Source organism: Gymnodraco acuticeps, unplaced genomic scaffold (assembly GCF_902827175.1).
Source record: "Gymnodraco acuticeps unplaced genomic scaffold, fGymAcu1.1, whole genome shotgun sequence".
Classification (NCBI taxonomy): domain Eukaryota; kingdom Metazoa; phylum Chordata; class Actinopteri; order Perciformes; family Bathydraconidae; genus Gymnodraco; species Gymnodraco acuticeps.
In genome coordinates, this window is record NW_022989979.1 from 169,637 (window position 1) to 186,240 (window position 16,604).

Sequence of the window (16,604 nt, forward strand, 5' to 3'; positions counted from 1 at the left end):
TTAAAGTGCCTGACCTGACTGAATCAAGTCGAAGGAGATTCAAGTCCCCACTTTTACCATAAGGTGCTATATGTTATTTTGTAGATTACAATAAACTGAAGTTGCAATATGCTTTATAGCGCTATTTTGGTCTTCGCTTAACAGCTTTACATTTCTAATCTAACTGGTGCTCTTGCATCAGCTAGACTAGAGTCTACAATCTATCGTCTCAAATGTAAAAAAGGGGACAATACAACACATATTATAATTCTGCAATAAGCTTTGCCAAACGTTGAATTCTGTAAATGAAGTGGGATTCTTTCATTACTGGTATCACATAATGATTTTCCTTTTGGAAGATGGGGCAGCCCTGCAGCATAAGAGACAGTAGCATTGTTTGAATTTTGACACATACTTTAAACTAGTGAGCTTAGCATTGCCACAGTGCTTCTTGACCTTTTTTGATGACAAGGCAGCAAACACCTATTGAATAAGTGTTAAATGTTGCATGTCCACCTGCCATGTTCCACAAAAGGCTTTTTTTGACTCAAGTTCACTTGTGCCCTTCTTTTATTATTGTAAAATGATCTTGTGTTGACAGTGATGTTCTCAGTGAAATATATCCAATCATACTATTATCAAGGCTACTTTCAAAATATCATAATTATGCAGCATCTTTATCGGTCTTTACAAATCAGTAATGCATTTAAAATTGTATTTGGTCTTTATGATAAATAGTATTAACATATATAAGATACTACTGAAATCACCTAAGTGGGCTACAAGTGAATTTCCTCAATTGAGGCACTGCTGTCATATAGCCTGTCATTGACAAATGCACGCTTTTTTGACTATTCCTTTCATCACCAATATAAATCGCAAATCATATTTCTTTTCATTATTTCCCATTCCATTTTATAATTTCTTGCAGGTTTCACCAGCATCTTTGAGGACAAACGTTTCAGAATCTTCAAAACAAAAACAAGTTCATTTAGAAAAGAGTCAAGAATGTCCGACTGAGAAACCATCTTTGGTACATGATTCAAACTCAATTTGCACTGAAAAACTAGAATTAGCACTTCCAGGTAACTACGAACTAAGTAAAACACAATCTGATATCACATTGACCAAGCCAAGAAACTCACTACAGGAAAAAGATCAAATGCTGACATCCCCCAAACAAAGCGAAAAGTCTGACTCAGCAAAACCCAGCCCAGCAACCCCAGGCTCACTATGTCAGATAGCTCAAGAAAGTCCAGATGACCAAATCCTGATGTCCTCAGAGTCCACTCCAACACCACCAGAGACTGGGTCCCCTAAGCTTGACCAGCTGCTGTCAGATCTGGAGAAGATGAAACTTAAATTCAGACCAGAGACACTTGACCCCCAATTGTCAGAATTGAGTGATGAAAGCCCTCAGGCAGATGACATTTACGAGTTTGAAGGCCTTTCACCTGAAAATATCATCCCTACAGATGAAAGTCATGACCTAAGAGTCAGCATGCCAACTGCTACACAGCTTGGAGAAGATACTAACTTAAAAAATGTAGCCATCACAGAACCTGGACATTTCCAGACACCAATTCAAGATGAACCCGAAATAATCTCAGTCACTCCTCATTTTACAGAAACCTCTGAAGAAACAGCACCATCAAGCCTTGGAAGTCGTAAGGATAGTCCTGTACCCCTTACTGACTCTCTTTCAACTCCAGAATCTCCCAATAGAGATTTTGATGAGATGGAATCACTGAACTTAAGTATTCCTGTGAACAAATTCCATTTCAACACTTATGACGAAAATGCCACTGAGATGTTTTCTTCAGTGTCTTTTCCCAAGGTAGCTGCAAAGAGTATGTCTGAAATACCTCAGGATAATGTTTCTGAGGAAGATTCTACACATATTTTACTTCAAAACCGGGAAGAACTGGAATCAGCTACATCATCTAAAGATTCAATGGGTTTGACAGAAGAAATATCAACACAGAGTATTCAACTTCCACTTTTATGGGAGGATACTTTTTTGGAATCCATTCAGACTGACGATGTCTCCTCTCAGTCTGTTCCTGATTTAACTCCAGAGACAGTTATATCCACAAGACATTTTTGTTTTGAGGAACTTATGACACCTACCTCCCCAGGGAATTTGGAGAAATCTTCAGATGAGGATAGGCCAAATACCAGTGGACGGCATTCAGAAGAATCTCTGACTTCAGTAGACTCAGATTTTTTTGTCTCTCAGTCCACTCCAGTGCAATCTAAAGCAGAGACGACTTCATTAACCTCTGATGAGGAGTACAGCTTCCCAACTGGGTATCCAGAGGCAACCATCTATATCCACATGCCTCCAGCATATGAAGACGTTGTGAATAGTTGTGCAGACAGCCCACCCCTTGACTACTCTGACCCAGAGCCTTACTTTGACTGCAACCAGGCTGGATCAGATTTCTCAGAAACTGAACCCGAGACAAGTACTAGTGCAAAAGGAGATCAGCCCAAGGATCATTATATTCATCCAAGAGTGCTAAAAAAGGTGAACCAAAGAGTCTTGTTGTCCTCTGGAAGCGAAGATTTTGAGGATGCTTCTCTTGTCCATGAGCCTTTTTTTAAGGTACAAGAAGAGAGTGAAGCGTTGTTGCACTACTCAGAAGCATCGGATGAAGAATTCACCTTGTGCAAGGCTTCACAACCACCTACAGTCTTAAAAAATGGAGAATATTGTGATACTGATACATCTCTCACAAGGGTAAGATGAGATTTGGTAAACCACCCCAACTTGCAAGATTTTTCCTGGAGCTGAGCTTGAACAAATGTTATAATTGCTTCAGAGAGGAATGTCTGCTAACCCTCCCACCCCTGGCCACATGAATTGGATCTAATAGACTCCTCATACCCCTCATTTTACTTGTATTTTAACCATCCTAACTCAGCATGTCACTGTGCTGCCTGTATCACTTACTGTAATAACATAAGCTACATGTTTTTTTATAAGCAATAAATGTTTTCATTACTTGATGATGGAATTGGTGAACGCATGGTATTTCTTTGCAAACGTTTTTTTTTTACTTACAGACTGCCATGTTGCACTTTCCAATGTAAGATATTAAATCAAATTGTAACATACTCAAAATGAAAAGTGCACCATACCACTCTGCTTATTGCTTGCTTTGTACCAAACATGTTTTTTATCATATGTTTTCATCTATTAAATGTCAATGGATTTGTGTTGCTTGGTCAGGAGATCAGCGCAGAGCTCGGATTAATGTCAGAAAGTTCAGATGATGAATTTTTGACCACCAGAATAGTGCGAAGGAGGGTTGTCATAAAGGTATCTGATGAAGTATGATTGAAGGTGTTTTATGTGAGCATGCAGGGTGTGACTTTCAGAGTGCAACATAATTAAAATAATGCTAGGTCTTTGCTATGAAGTGAAAATGTAAACTGTGTAACAGCCTTTCGTTTCGTCAAATTCCAGGTGTTTAAAGAATAATTTAGAGTTTATAAGAAAACTGCTACTTGATTTGCAACTATGGCTGAACCTCTTGATGGTGTTGTATGCTGTTGTGGGCACTTTTTATGTTGTTTTTGACACATATAAGTTTGAATCCTGTATGCCAAATATATATCTGTTGTGCTTTTTTTAACGTTTAACGACTTGTGTTTGAAGTGGATAAATAACACATTAACATTGGACAGACCTAAGTCAGCATTTCTGATTATTGTTTGTCTTATTTTCCTAATAGGCTGATGAAATGCCTGAATTCCCCTCTCAGTCAGTGATGGAAGAAACGTACAAAGATGAAAATGGACATACTGTTGTCAAAAAGGTAAAGCAATATTCTATTTAAACCCCGGCAGTGGCTCAGTCAGTAGGGGCTTGGAGTGTGAGCTGTAGGGTCGCTGGTTCAAGTCCCCGACCAGACCTAAATATGGAGTGTGGACTGCTACTTGGAGAGGTCCCAGTTCACCTCCTGCCCTGCCGTGGTGCCCTTGAGCAAGGCACCGGACACCCCCCTTCCCCCCTCACTCCCATTGCTCCCTGGGCGCTCTGCAATAGCTGCCCACTACTCCTACTAGTTAGGATGGGTAAAGGCAGAGAACACATTTCTGTGGCCGTTTCTCAATGCTGGGCATTTAAACAGTCCTTCGGCGCCACTCGATGACGTAGTATACTTGAAATAGTGGCTCTGCAGCAGCTTTACTCGACATTGAGAAACGGCCTCTGTGTGTGCTCTGCATGCATGACCGTTAAAGAGGGTCTCATCCCTCCGATTCTATCTATTATCACATGGCAGTTTCTAAACTGGTCAGTAAAGGCCAAGAAAGTGAATTTGTGTGCAGAAATTCTCAAGGATCTATGTTGAATAGTTGCTCCACTTTATTCAGAGACAGCCAACATTACTTTCTCGAATGTGATTAACCTAATGTTTTTTTAAACATGTGATCTTCCTAAGGTTACGCGTAAAATAATTCGCAAGTGTGTTTCCGCGGATGGTTTGGAGCATGAAGAGGTCTCATCAGAGGGCGCTCCACAAGAGTCCATCAGTATGGCAGAGGGAGATGGATACTCTAAAGTTGTAAAGCGGACTGTACTAAAGAGTGAAGGAGATCAAACAGAGGTGTGTGTTATGTGAATTATGTGTGTGTTCATTATTATGTTCCTCAAAATCTGATAAAATACCACAGGGCAACATTTACATTAGTAGTAATAAATAAAAGTCAATGTAACAGACTTGCTCTGTCTTCTTTCTTCTTAGGTAACATTTGCTGAACGTGAGGGGTTTTCAGCATCAAGTCAGGGGGCAGCTGAAGGTTGTAAGGTCAGTTGCAAGGAAAAGACAATGATGGTGGAGGGGGAAAGGCAAATGACCCACCACGGTGATCCATCTTTGGCCTCTGACCTACCCTCTGCCCAGGATGACTTCAAACAGGTTTGTGGATAACCTTGTTACTATTATTGTACATATTTTATCTCACAAGCTTATGAAGAAGTACCAAGTATCAGTTTTTTGTTTTCATTATTAAATCGTTCCAAATTAAATAAATGATGTTCCCTCCATGTCATGCCACCAGGCACTAGGTTATATAAGTGGTTTTAGCAGAGCAGAGCTCCCTCATGTGGTAGAGAGAGAGACTGTCAAAGAAGATGGAACGGTTGTCAGGAGGTGTGTGAGTGCTGGAGTGCACCCAATACAGTCTAGTACTGTACCTGCACCTGTTTGATTGTATGTGTGTGTGACTACTTGTATTTTGTGCTGTAGGTTCAACAGTTCTGCAGATAGTGACTAATGTTTGCTTATGTTGCTATCATTAACCACTTAGTAGCATACTGTAATACTTCCATTTTTTCTTCTATCATTTATTTTCTCTCCGATAAAAAAGCCAGAACAAGGATTCTGCAGCTTTAAACTAGCTTTCCTCTGCATGATATCACAATTGAATGCTGGATTTACAAAGCATGAAATCATTTTGGAGTGTTTTGTTTCTTAACCATAACATCTCTTTCCTGCAGAGCCTTAGGGTTGCATTTTTTGTTGAAACTGACCTGTCTTTGTTTGTTTGTTTGTTTCCTCTCCCTCTGTTCTCCCTATCTAGGGCCCGCATGCGTAAAGGTTGCACCCACAGGCGAACAGTCGTGAAGGAGGCTGGGCAGCGCAAACATGTCCTTCTAGAGCAAGTGGACAACCCTAGGAAAGGGTCAAAACCAAACGACCTCCAGCAGCATCTCCACCAACTCTTTCACAGCTACTATACAAAAGAAGAGGAGGACAACAATGAGAAAAAGGAAGAGTAGAAGAGTGTGTAACCCTTCACAAGACCCTTGCTCTGCCCATGCTAAAGTCCCATCCTAATCCTATGCATAAGCCACATGCAATCCCAGTGTGCACCACGGCACCTCAAAGCTACCACTATGTTCCCATTTTAGTCCTGGAATATGATCTTTTCATCACAATTTGTTTTGCTTTCATGTTCTGATGTTGTTTTGCCTTTTTGTGACCAAAGAAAGCCTTCTGTAGTTTCCCTCATTCGTTTTACTTACCATGTCATTTTTATCTTGATGCTGTGGTAGAACTACATACAAAACACAATAGGAATACTTTCACATCCACTAACTCACAAACCTCCTGAAGGTAAAGACACTTTACTTGCAAAATACTGGTACTATACTCTTTAAGAAGGTGCTTGGACTGAAAGACAATATCTCTCACACTGCACTGCCTCTCACAACCAGAGTTTCTCAGATATTCCTCACTAGAAAATGATCTCACTCACTGTACTAGCCTCTTGCTCTTTTGATTCAGGTGATCAAGATGTCACACAGAGAAAACCAGACTGTATCGACAGTGAAATGTACTGCTGCTGCTGTGTTTTGTGCAGGCTATGTGTAATCTGTTTTTGGGAATTATATATTATCTATAATCTAGACATTACTGACATCAGTAGCTAGCAATTAATAATCACTAATGTAAAGTAGAGAAGGCATGACTAATCAACATCTGTCATTATGATCCTAGCTTTGACTGCTTTGTAATTCAATGGATTGCCCTTCTGCATCTCTATCCCTTCCTCATTGTTCTATCTTTCTGTGTTTTTATGTTTGGCTTTTATTTATTCTTTTGGGCCTTTTTTTTCTTAAATTCTTGTCTTGACTCATACTGTATGAATCTGTGTATGTTTTAAGTGTGAGCTAAAGAGATAGTATTGTCAGAATTATTATAGGCTTATTTTAAACTATGGTTTTCAAGATGTTTTGGTTTATTTTTGTTCTTGAGTTAAGTTTACTAGTCATTTTCGATTACCAGCCTAATTAATCTCTATTTGCCAGTGGTGAATACAATCATCATAGGCGTTTTAGAGTCACTTGTCTGATATGAAAATTGGTTTTATTTAATTTTAGATGTGAATAGTTTATCTTTTGAACACGTTTTGGACCAGTTTTTGGTAGTTGTGCTCTACTGTTTTTGAGTGAATGGGTCTGTGTGTGCCAGTTTCTGTCAGCAAAGAAAATATACAACATTATTTTACACAACACTTATATGTCAGGAAGGAGTACCTCTATGCTTTTTGTGTACAGGAAATATGGTAAAGTTAGCCACAGAGACAGTTTCATGTTGGCTGGGCAGATGATATTTACATGATACACAAGGCACACGCGCAATGAGGCAGGTTGACAGCTTAACCATACCATTATTCACAGCTCAGAGCATCGCTACTGTATGTATCTACAACATGTAATGTATTTATTTCACTATCACTGTTTACTTTGTGATTTAGAAAATGTTAAATGCAAACTAGTGGAAGTTCACTGTGACAGGTATGCTTTTAATTTTGAAGAATCAGCATCCCTTTTCTGTGATGATGCCAGTTATATAAATATACAATGCATATATAAATATCTATAAGGGCATGTATTACTGTATCAAAATGCATATAGACAAAAACTAAATGGCTGCAGTGTGTCTATGGCTGATAGAGAATAAAAGTCTACCAATGTAAAGCGGTGTTTCTTGTTATTTGTTGTGTACAGTATAAAGTGTAAAGTACTGTACGACATGCACAGGCAGGGGTGAAATACACATCTTTTCTTAATAGAGATGTATCTCCTGCGCTGGTTTTCTCCATTTACGAGAAGTGCATTTTAATACACATTAATAATGCCGAAACGTTTTCATTTTTGGACATGAATGCAATCTAGTTTTGTCCCACCTATCTTATTGCCACCAAAGACATTTAATGATTCAGGTTATAGAAAGTTCAGAGGAGCTATTGATAACTTGTACTGATTGATATTGTTAGATGTGCATGTGTTTTTATATATATAAAAATCAATTTGAATAAAACTATCATGCATCTATATTCAATGAGTGTATGAGGATTAAGCAAATATCAGAAAGAAATATGTCAATGAGTTAACGTCAAGTCAAACATCAGCAGATGCCCTCCACCTCTGCCGCAGGATAACACTGACCAACCAGCAACACAAAACAAGGTAAAACTCATTCATTATCACACCTTTTAGATGATTTCTTTATTTCTTAAACATGTTAAGCCATCCTTTGCCGTGCTGGCAACAGGTTCAAACCATATAAGGAGTGGTGCAATGCATTGACATCATACGTTTCGTCAAAATAAATGTTTATCATATATTCCCCTTACAAAAGAAGAGACCAATTGAAAAGAGCAAATAGTAAGGATGAAGAAGACACTGGCATTGTCCTGCAGTGGTGAGGAGGCTACTGGTTGGTAGAAGCACTGATCGCCAAGGAAGACATCCCAACATGTATTACGGTCCAACTCTCATTGGACTCCTTCCTCTGGTCTGACAGCTACGTTCTTTAATCCAATACTTTTGTGACCCTCTGGATTTATAAGCCCAATCGTTAGGTTAACACTTGCCCTTTCAAAGGGTAGACTACAGTGCTATGCTATATCTTCATCATCACCTGACTCCTCCCTTACAATTGGCAAAGTAACACGCTTAAAATGACAATAAAATAACAAAAACCCTACATACAGTCATACAATACAAGTACAAACATTATGAAAAATGAGTTTGTTTTTTTCTAATTCTTATACAAAATGTAAGGGGTGCCATTTTCCCTCCTCTTAGATATGAGGTTTGATATTTACGCTGGATTTTAACCATTACTGTGTTTTTGTTTTTACAACAGTTCCATGATACTGGAGGACATAAGAAACATTTGGGACAGGACTGATGCACAACATTAACATATGCAAACAAACAAGTCAGTGATTCACAAATCAAACAGAAGATATTATAGTTTTATATGATCTTACTTACAATATTCCCCCCCATGCACTACACAATAGTCTTGAATTTTCATATATTACATATATGCTACATTCTCTTATTTCTTATTTCACTGATATAAAGGCAAACATATCTCGATGCAAAGTGTAAGCTGCTCTGCTTTTCTTTACATTTAAATTAGTATTATAGATTGAAATTGGACAATTCAAACATTATGACTTAGCTCATAGCAAACATAAATAATAAACTGGATTTTACGTAAACTCTTAATTCCTCTGATAGCAAGAATAGCAATTTCAATGTTTGTTTTTATCAACAATCACAATGTATATACATCACCAGAACTAAAGCAAGCTCAATTTTAACATTCTGATCTTCCAAATGTTTCTGTATTGCACACACATAAATACACGTAAAAATATTGAACACATTTTTGGGAGAGGTTACAGTAGTAGATTTTTAAACATCTCTAATTTATATTTAAAATGCATACCAAAATATCTTAAAAAACAAACAAAAACAATGTCAATATGCTCTTTTTCATAATGTTCAAATACAGTGTGCAGCCACCCGGTGGTGGTTTTCGACTGATGTCCATTAATAAAATGCCATAACAGTAAAATGTATTAATATTTGTATCCTGCGATGTCATGTCCTCATAAAAGGGTCAAAGGTCAGAGAGCAGTCATGGGTTGGCTAGTTGACTGCCCTACTAGATTTGCTGATGGGATTTTCTTCTTGGACCAAATGTTGATATTCCATTAACTGTAAAACATAGAAAGAGAGAGAGATCATACATGTCAATGTATAAAGCATTTAGTTTCCTACAGAATATAATTTGACCACAATTCACAGCCGAAATTGGGAGATATAAAAAGGAGGAAAGAAGGAAGGACAGCATTGAATAATAACATCAAAAGGCCAGGGCATAATACCATTGAGCATGCTGGCTTACTGGTATTACTTACTGGGAAAAGCCCTCACACACCTGTTGTGTAAGGGCTTTGTATATACTTCTTTTCGGGAATATGTAGGGGTTTACAGACTTTGCTTGTTGCACCTGTTTGGGCGGGACACCTTACACTTTTATGATTCATTCATTTTTGTCCATGTTCAAGTTTGGGGACCTCAGTTAAGTTTCAGAATAACTGCGCCTTGTCTTTTCATGGACAGAGGGGGAATTTGGTTTAAAGAAGTGAATAAATAAATGAGGTTATAGCTGTGCCTTTTTCGGCGTATGTTGGTCAAGAAAAATGCCCTTAAATGCCCCACCTTTGCAACTGACAGTTTCTCAAAATCAACCTGCAAAAAAGCAGCTTTTCATAATAGCTAAGTAACAAAGCAAAGCTGGTCTGTCAAGCTTTGGATTCTTTACATGTTGAAGCAGTGTACTTACTCTGCAGTATGGACTGTGCTGTCTATGTTTCTCATTTTACATAATTCAGCTGGAAAACTTTAATAAAATAGGTTTGCAGTCCCAGACCAAGTCACAAGTTCTAGTGTTAGCTAACTCTATCATTAGTTAGCTAGCTAACGAAAAAAAACAATCAGGTAGAAATAACAACAACATTTAAGTGTTAAATCTGCACCATTTAAAATTCTGCATTGTGTGCCTTGATAAATGGATAGCTTAGCAACCTGTCAATTCCATGTTAGTTAGCTACTTCAAACTTTAGGCTGAAAAGCTAACTGCCCTCTATGTTAAAAAATGACTGTTGCACCTGATTTGACCACAAATTGATAGATAAGGTTGTGTGTAGGGGGAGCATACCTGCAACACTGTAGTAAGGTGAGAATTTAAACCACTGGAGATCAACAATAAACACAATTTTTGTTAGTGTCTTTGTTACAAAGTTTCTGCTGTGGGTTTCTTACTGTCTCTTACTGGGAGGGGATGCTGGGCGAGCCCGAACGATGAAAGTGGATGTTCTGCCACTTGCCGTCACGACGGTGCCACACACGGGTCTCTTCAGACTGCATGGTGCGGGGCATGCCGTTGGTATCCATGTACTGGGTCAGTCGAATATAGGCAATGCACGCTGCATTTTCCCCAATTAGGTGTACGTGTGGGTTCAGGAGGATGGTGTGCACTGGCTTGTTCCCTTTGGACAGAGCTAGAAGAGAGAAACATTTATACAAATGCAATTATACTTTATTTATACAGGTAACCCCATTGAGACACAGGGTCTCATTCTAATAAGAAGTGTCACTGAGTAACATATTAAATGGTTATCATCATGTCACTCGGGTTTTGGAATTTCTAATACAACATCATTCAGACTCGAAAAAATACTGACCCTACCTAGATTACTAACTGGTATTTAAATAAGAGGAACGAAAAGTTCCCAAATGTTGACGTTGGATAGTGGACAAGCACAGGCTCGCCAAGTGATTGAGGTTTCTAGGACATATCTGGTTTATCTGAACTATTTTTATCCTGACTAAGGACATTTTGCCATTTATAGCAGTCATTATTCATGTTTTGCTCCAAGGTTGCTCCATAACCACAGACATGCCTATGTAGTGCACCAGCAAACATGAACTTTTAACTGATTGGACTAAATGTTGATATAGAAAAACTATTTAGCTCATACCCAATAATTCACTACTCTCTATCTATCAACGCTTAATTCCTTTTACTGTGTCGGGGGTCTTCCTTGTTTTCAAAATGTTGAATTTAATTACATTTATAGCATTATATATTATTGTTACCCCACCACTAATTTGATCACTGCCTTCTTGGTCATCGCAGCGTTTTCCCTGCACACCTGCTTCCTAACAACTGATTATGCTTCGGACCTGCCTTCACAGGATTTTCTTCTTGGATCATAATGCTGCATGCATTTATAGATATGGCTCCTGTGAGATAACAATTGTAGTGTGTGAGCTATTGTAGTTAGTTGTTGATGTCTGCCTGCAGTTACACAACATCTAATGCACATTTTTTCACCGCAGTTCAAAAATCTAATTAATGTGAATTAATAATACGCAATCGTTCATCCTTGCAAAGGCCAGATTTGATTTCTGAGTTACTAGATTGGGTTGGGATCCAGCTGGCTACTTGCAATATTTGGAGCAACCCCCGACCCACGCTTATGATACATTTCCACTACTCTGAACAGCTTCAGGCCACATGCAACCGTCTACTGCAATAGTTAGTGTGTTGGCTGGTAGAAGCAATGATGATGCTGCCATAATCAGTTCTTTGCAAAAGTCATGATCATTTTTTTTACCATTCTCAAAGTAAAAGCGATGGAAGTCATGTCCTTCCACCAGGTTGCCCAGGGCCTCCGGCTCAAAGGAAGTTAGACCAGGATCACAAATCTTCCTGTTACACCAAAAAGGATAAAGAATAAGCAAAGGTTGGTAAACAAGACAGTACATATCATATTTAGATGATACAAATATACAAATGCAGAAAGAAAGAAACTTACGCATAGGACTCAAAGTCTCCATTGTTGATAGACTCAATCAACTGCTCAGTAACTTTGATGATTTCCTGTTTGCGAGCTACAACAAAAGATCCCAGACAATTATTTACTACACAAACTGATGTTAAAAATGCTATTTGTTACTGTATTTCAGCCAAATGTTGGTCTGAGTGCAGAAATCTGACATCAAATCAGGTTCAAATGGGGAATAGTCTACAAATTAGCAGGGGCTCAAAGTTATTAGAAATGGGTGGCACTCAGAAAAAGTCTGCACACATTTTAGCTTTTTCATATCTTGTAAAATAACAACAGGAAGCCTCCCATGACTAATAGTGATATCAGGCAGAACAATGGAAGATGACACGATTCCTTTCAAACAACAAAGCTCGAAATCAACAAAGACAAACCAATGCTCAGATGCAAGTCTTTGCAAGAAAAGCAGTTTCAACTAAGCAAAGTTGACAGTTACCTTTATTGTTATTGGTGCAGGCTGGGGGATATTAAAAAAATACTTAATTTGTGCAACAAAAAAACATGTTAAATACTAAAAAATATATATAAAACAGTATTTCTCTTCCATTAGCTTCAACATTATGTGTAGTATGAGTGTGTGCGTGTGAGTCAGCTTTTTACTATGTGAGTCGATATTTGGGTAAGTCAGAACAGAGGGCAAATAGAGGAGTGGGAAGACCATCTGTGTCTTCAAAACTAAAATATACAGTAGGAGAGTATCTTTTTCCATTTAAAAACAGAATAATAACTGGGATGGAGGGAGCAGATATTTAGGGGTCAAAAACAGAAGTTCTATTTCACTGGAGAAGGGATAGTATAGGATACAATCTCTAACAATGAACTGTATCAAACACCATTTTATCTGAACCTAGGGACATTATTTGAACATCAGGAACAGAGCATTTGAGTGATTTATAGAGAGACAATTGTTTATTCAAGGATGACAAGATAACAAGAGGGAAACAAAACAGGGCATCTCCCCCTCACTGCGGAGAGACTTACTCTGAACTGAGGAGGTGGGAGTCAGTCTTGAGTCAGACATCTGTGAGGAGCAGCTCTTAGAGCTCAAGATACTGCCCACTAAGCTGCCCAGACGAAGGGCTGTCAGTGGAGGCATGGATGTGTGTGTGAATGGATGTTGGGTGTTTGTTACGATGGGGATGTAAATAAAGGGCATTTGTGTATGGCACGATAGGAATTATTTAAAAAAGAATAACAAAACATAAGAAGGGGAAGAAAAAATTAGAAAACAGAAACATTAGTGAAAACATAGAAAGTTAAAACTGAAAAAGCTGCTGTGAGGGAGTGCTGGACAGAAAACCAACAGGGCGGACTGCATTTAGTGAGAGGATGACTGCCAGACAGGGGCAAAGGGATAGCAAATGTTGTTCTTTCTGTGCATTTTAACTGCTTTAAAAAAACAGAACTGAGAGTAAGTAAGTAAATCAAAATCAGGCTTTCCTTACCTTTTACATCGTCATCCTCAATGGTGGTGTTGGCACTCTCAATGGACTCCTGCCAAAGAATGACAACATACAGAATTTGAATATGCAATGTATGTATCAATAATGACGTAGTACAATTCATATTTGATATTTAAATAAGTGTTGAAATATAATTAATATTTTTTCAAAGTCAGATTTTGCTTTACTATAACAAGCAATGTGGGGACAATTTGTCTTAATTTTGTTTAATTGCCAAATAGCTGAAATGAAACAAGAGTGGAGATAGGTAGTAGAGCAGAGAGTAGAGTAGAGTAGAGTAGAGTAAATGAAATGCAACAAAAGTCCCCGGCTGGGCTTAAATCAGTTTACATGGTTAGGGTCTTAAACCCCTAGCCTAGGCCACCAGGATGCCCTGATGAAAATAATTTACTAACAGTTGATTGTATAAGAGTACAAGACGTGCCGTTTAACGGTTGGTGCACTTTTGTTACTAATTGGCAGTGGAAAATATCTAAAGGTACAGGAGAAAACGCATTTCATATCAATAAATGCATCTAACAAAGAGGTGGTTTTATTGCAATACCTTATTTCCATCCACAGGGTTGTGAATCACAGTTGTCTGTGGCTCCTAAAGGGAACAAATTACAAAGAACTTGTGAAACAGAAAAGGTATGATGATAAATAAACTGTTATAGGAAATGTGTATTTTCAAAACTTAAATTGTATCCATCTATCTATCTATCTATCTATCTATCTATCTGTCTATCTATCTATCTATCCATCTGTCTGTCTGTCTGTCTATCCATCTGTCTATCCATCTATCTATCCATCTGTCTATCCATCTGTCCATCTATCTATCTATCCATCCATCTATCCATCTCTGTCTATCCATCTATATAATATCTATCTATCCATCTATCCATCTATATATCCATCTATATATCTATCTATCTATCCATCTATATATCCATCTGTCTATCCATCTGTCTATCCATCCATCTATCCATCTATCTATCCATCTGTCTATCCATCTGTCCATCTATCTATCTATTCATCCATCTATCCATCTCTGTCTATCCATCTATATAATATCTATCTATCCATCTATCCATCTATCTATCTATCCATCTATATATCTATCCATCTATATATCTATCTATCTATCTATCCATCTATCTATCCATCCATCTATCCATCTATCTATCTATCCATCTATATATCTATCTATCTATCCATCTATATATCTATCCATCTATCTATCTATCCATCTATATATCTATCTATCTATCCATCTATATATCTATCTATCTATCCATCTATCTATCTATCCATCTATCTATCTATCCATCTATCTATCTATCCATCTATCTATCTGTTTATACATACATCTCTTCTATTGCTTTTTTCCCCTTGCTTTTCATTCTTCACCCTTTTCTCTCTCCTCCTAAATGACATGTCTCAATGTATTTTTCTGCATTTCTCTCACCAGCCCACTACAGTGTCCTGCCTTGGTAATCAAAGGTCTGGGCTTCTGCTGAATCGATCCTTATGACCCGCTCAGTCCTTTTAATCACTCTGCCGATTACACTAGATTACAACATCAGCAGCCAGTATATCTGTGTGTGTGTGTGTGTGTGTGTGTGTGTGTGTGTGTGTGTGTGTGTGTGTGTGTGTGTGTGTGTGTGTGTGTGTGTGTGTGTGTGTGAGTACATTATGATAGAGAGAGAGCGAGAGGAGGCTTTAGAAAGAGAGAGATGCCATGTGCCTGTGTTCATGCGTAATCTTCTTCACAGCAAATGGGGGGACAGAAAGCCTTTGACATCATGCAGAGCAACAGTCATGTGGCCTGACGTAGACAGCCAGTCAGCAGACACCATGCACCAGCCAATGAGTGACAGCCAAAACACTTAGGAAGTTAGCATCATCATAACGCAACATCCTCACACTCCAACCATGCACAAACAATCTAATCTGTGTGTAGTGAATAGGTGTTCTTGAGGAGGTAAAGAGGGAAAGAGAGAGAGAGGGGGGGTGACGGATGAGGTAGAGGTTCCTCCTTATTAAATATTTAAAAACACACTCCAATCCATAGGTGTGTGTAAAGGCTTATTGTTTCAGCAACATAAACATAATATGTATGCTCCATGCATGCTAATTCAGATGATTAAATGAAAACATCAATCTGAATTGTTAATAGTTTATTCTTTATGGGTAGCTGTATCAAATATGCTGGAGCAGCGACATGCAGTGCAGCCTTAAAAGCTGAAACACGCTATTTCAAGGATAGCCAATATTTAGCTAGACATCCGTTTCACTCATTTTATTTTATTTATTCCTATACACCTGGTTAAGAATGTAAGTCTTCTCAAGCAAGGCGGCAGCAAACGATAAATGATCTGAGCCTGTTTTAAAGGGTGAACCTGTACCTCCTTCACAAAAGGGTGTGTGGGGGGGGGGTATTAGAGGTGTTGTGGATGAAGGTGCGGGTGTAGGACAAGGTGTGTTTATACCAGAGTAGGGGTAGGGCCAGTTTCTTTAGGACTGGTCACTGTGTTGGCTTTGTTGTTGACCTGCAGGGGGCAGTGTAGAGGGGATATGACACATACACACTTTTCAGACACACATTTGTGCATACACACTTTAACACACACACTCTGGCTATGGTTCACTCCAAAGAGATCATCCCAACTCATGTGTCCCATAGATGTGATGTTACAGAGTCTAACATTGTAACCAAGCGAGACATCTTAATCAAATCTGTGTTTTGTATAAAGAACACTTAGCAGGAGGGTAGTTGTGTTGAGTAAAGCTTGTTTAAACTAGACTGTTCTGAAAAAAAGTATTCAAAGGGAAACTGCTTGTGTTTCTAAGGTGCTAGACTTATGAGAATACAAGCAGACTGTAAAACTTGGAGAAATAAGAAGACAATTGTTTACATCTATTTTTGAATAAACCACGCTGTCCGAT

The 16,604-nt window shown here is 38.4% G+C and overlaps 2 protein-coding genes across 15 annotated transcripts in view; one reads left to right on the forward strand and one right to left on the reverse strand.

Annotated features, from left to right (window-relative positions):
* The window catches only part of ank2a (ankyrin 2a, neuronal), a 90,680-nt gene extending 83,206 nt beyond the window's left edge, over positions 1-7,474 (forward strand). For 8 of the 10 annotated variants that reach the window (XM_034211655.1, XM_034211666.1, XM_034211660.1 and 5 more), the window contains 7 exons: positions 911-2,722; positions 3,215-3,304; positions 3,720-3,803; positions 4,431-4,595; positions 4,734-4,907; positions 5,050-5,141; positions 5,572-7,474. In XM_034211655.1, the coding sequence (XP_034067546.1) occupies positions 911-2,722; positions 3,215-3,304; positions 3,720-3,803; positions 4,431-4,595; positions 4,734-4,907; positions 5,050-5,141; positions 5,572-5,770 (2,616 nt within the window). In that variant the 3' untranslated portion in view covers positions 5,771-7,474. The remainder of the gene's footprint in view (positions 1-910; positions 2,723-3,214; positions 3,305-3,719; positions 3,804-4,430; positions 4,596-4,733; positions 4,908-5,049; positions 5,142-5,571) is intronic. The other 2 variants (XM_034211664.1, XM_034211665.1) reach the window with 2 other exon arrangements.
* A 502-nt stretch (positions 7,475-7,976) lies between these two features.
* Positions 7,977-16,604, reverse strand: part of camk2d2 (calcium/calmodulin-dependent protein kinase (CaM kinase) II delta 2) — a 41,549-nt gene continuing 32,921 nt past the window's right edge. For 2 of the 5 annotated variants that reach the window (XM_034211647.1, XM_034211645.1), the window contains exons 14-21: positions 16,148-16,207; positions 14,221-14,265; positions 13,659-13,707; positions 12,650-12,670; positions 12,184-12,259; positions 11,983-12,077; positions 10,625-10,863; positions 7,977-9,514 (exon numbers count right to left, since the gene is read on the reverse strand). In XM_034211647.1, the coding sequence (XP_034067538.1) occupies positions 10,631-10,863; positions 11,983-12,077; positions 12,184-12,259; positions 12,650-12,670; positions 13,659-13,707; positions 14,221-14,265; positions 16,148-16,207 (579 nt within the window). In that variant the 3' untranslated portion in view covers positions 7,977-9,514; positions 10,625-10,630. The remainder of the gene's footprint in view (positions 9,515-10,624; positions 10,864-11,982; positions 12,078-12,183; positions 12,260-12,649; positions 12,671-13,658; positions 13,708-14,220; positions 14,266-16,147; positions 16,208-16,604) is intronic. The other 3 variants (XM_034211649.1, XM_034211648.1, XM_034211646.1) reach the window with 2 other exon arrangements.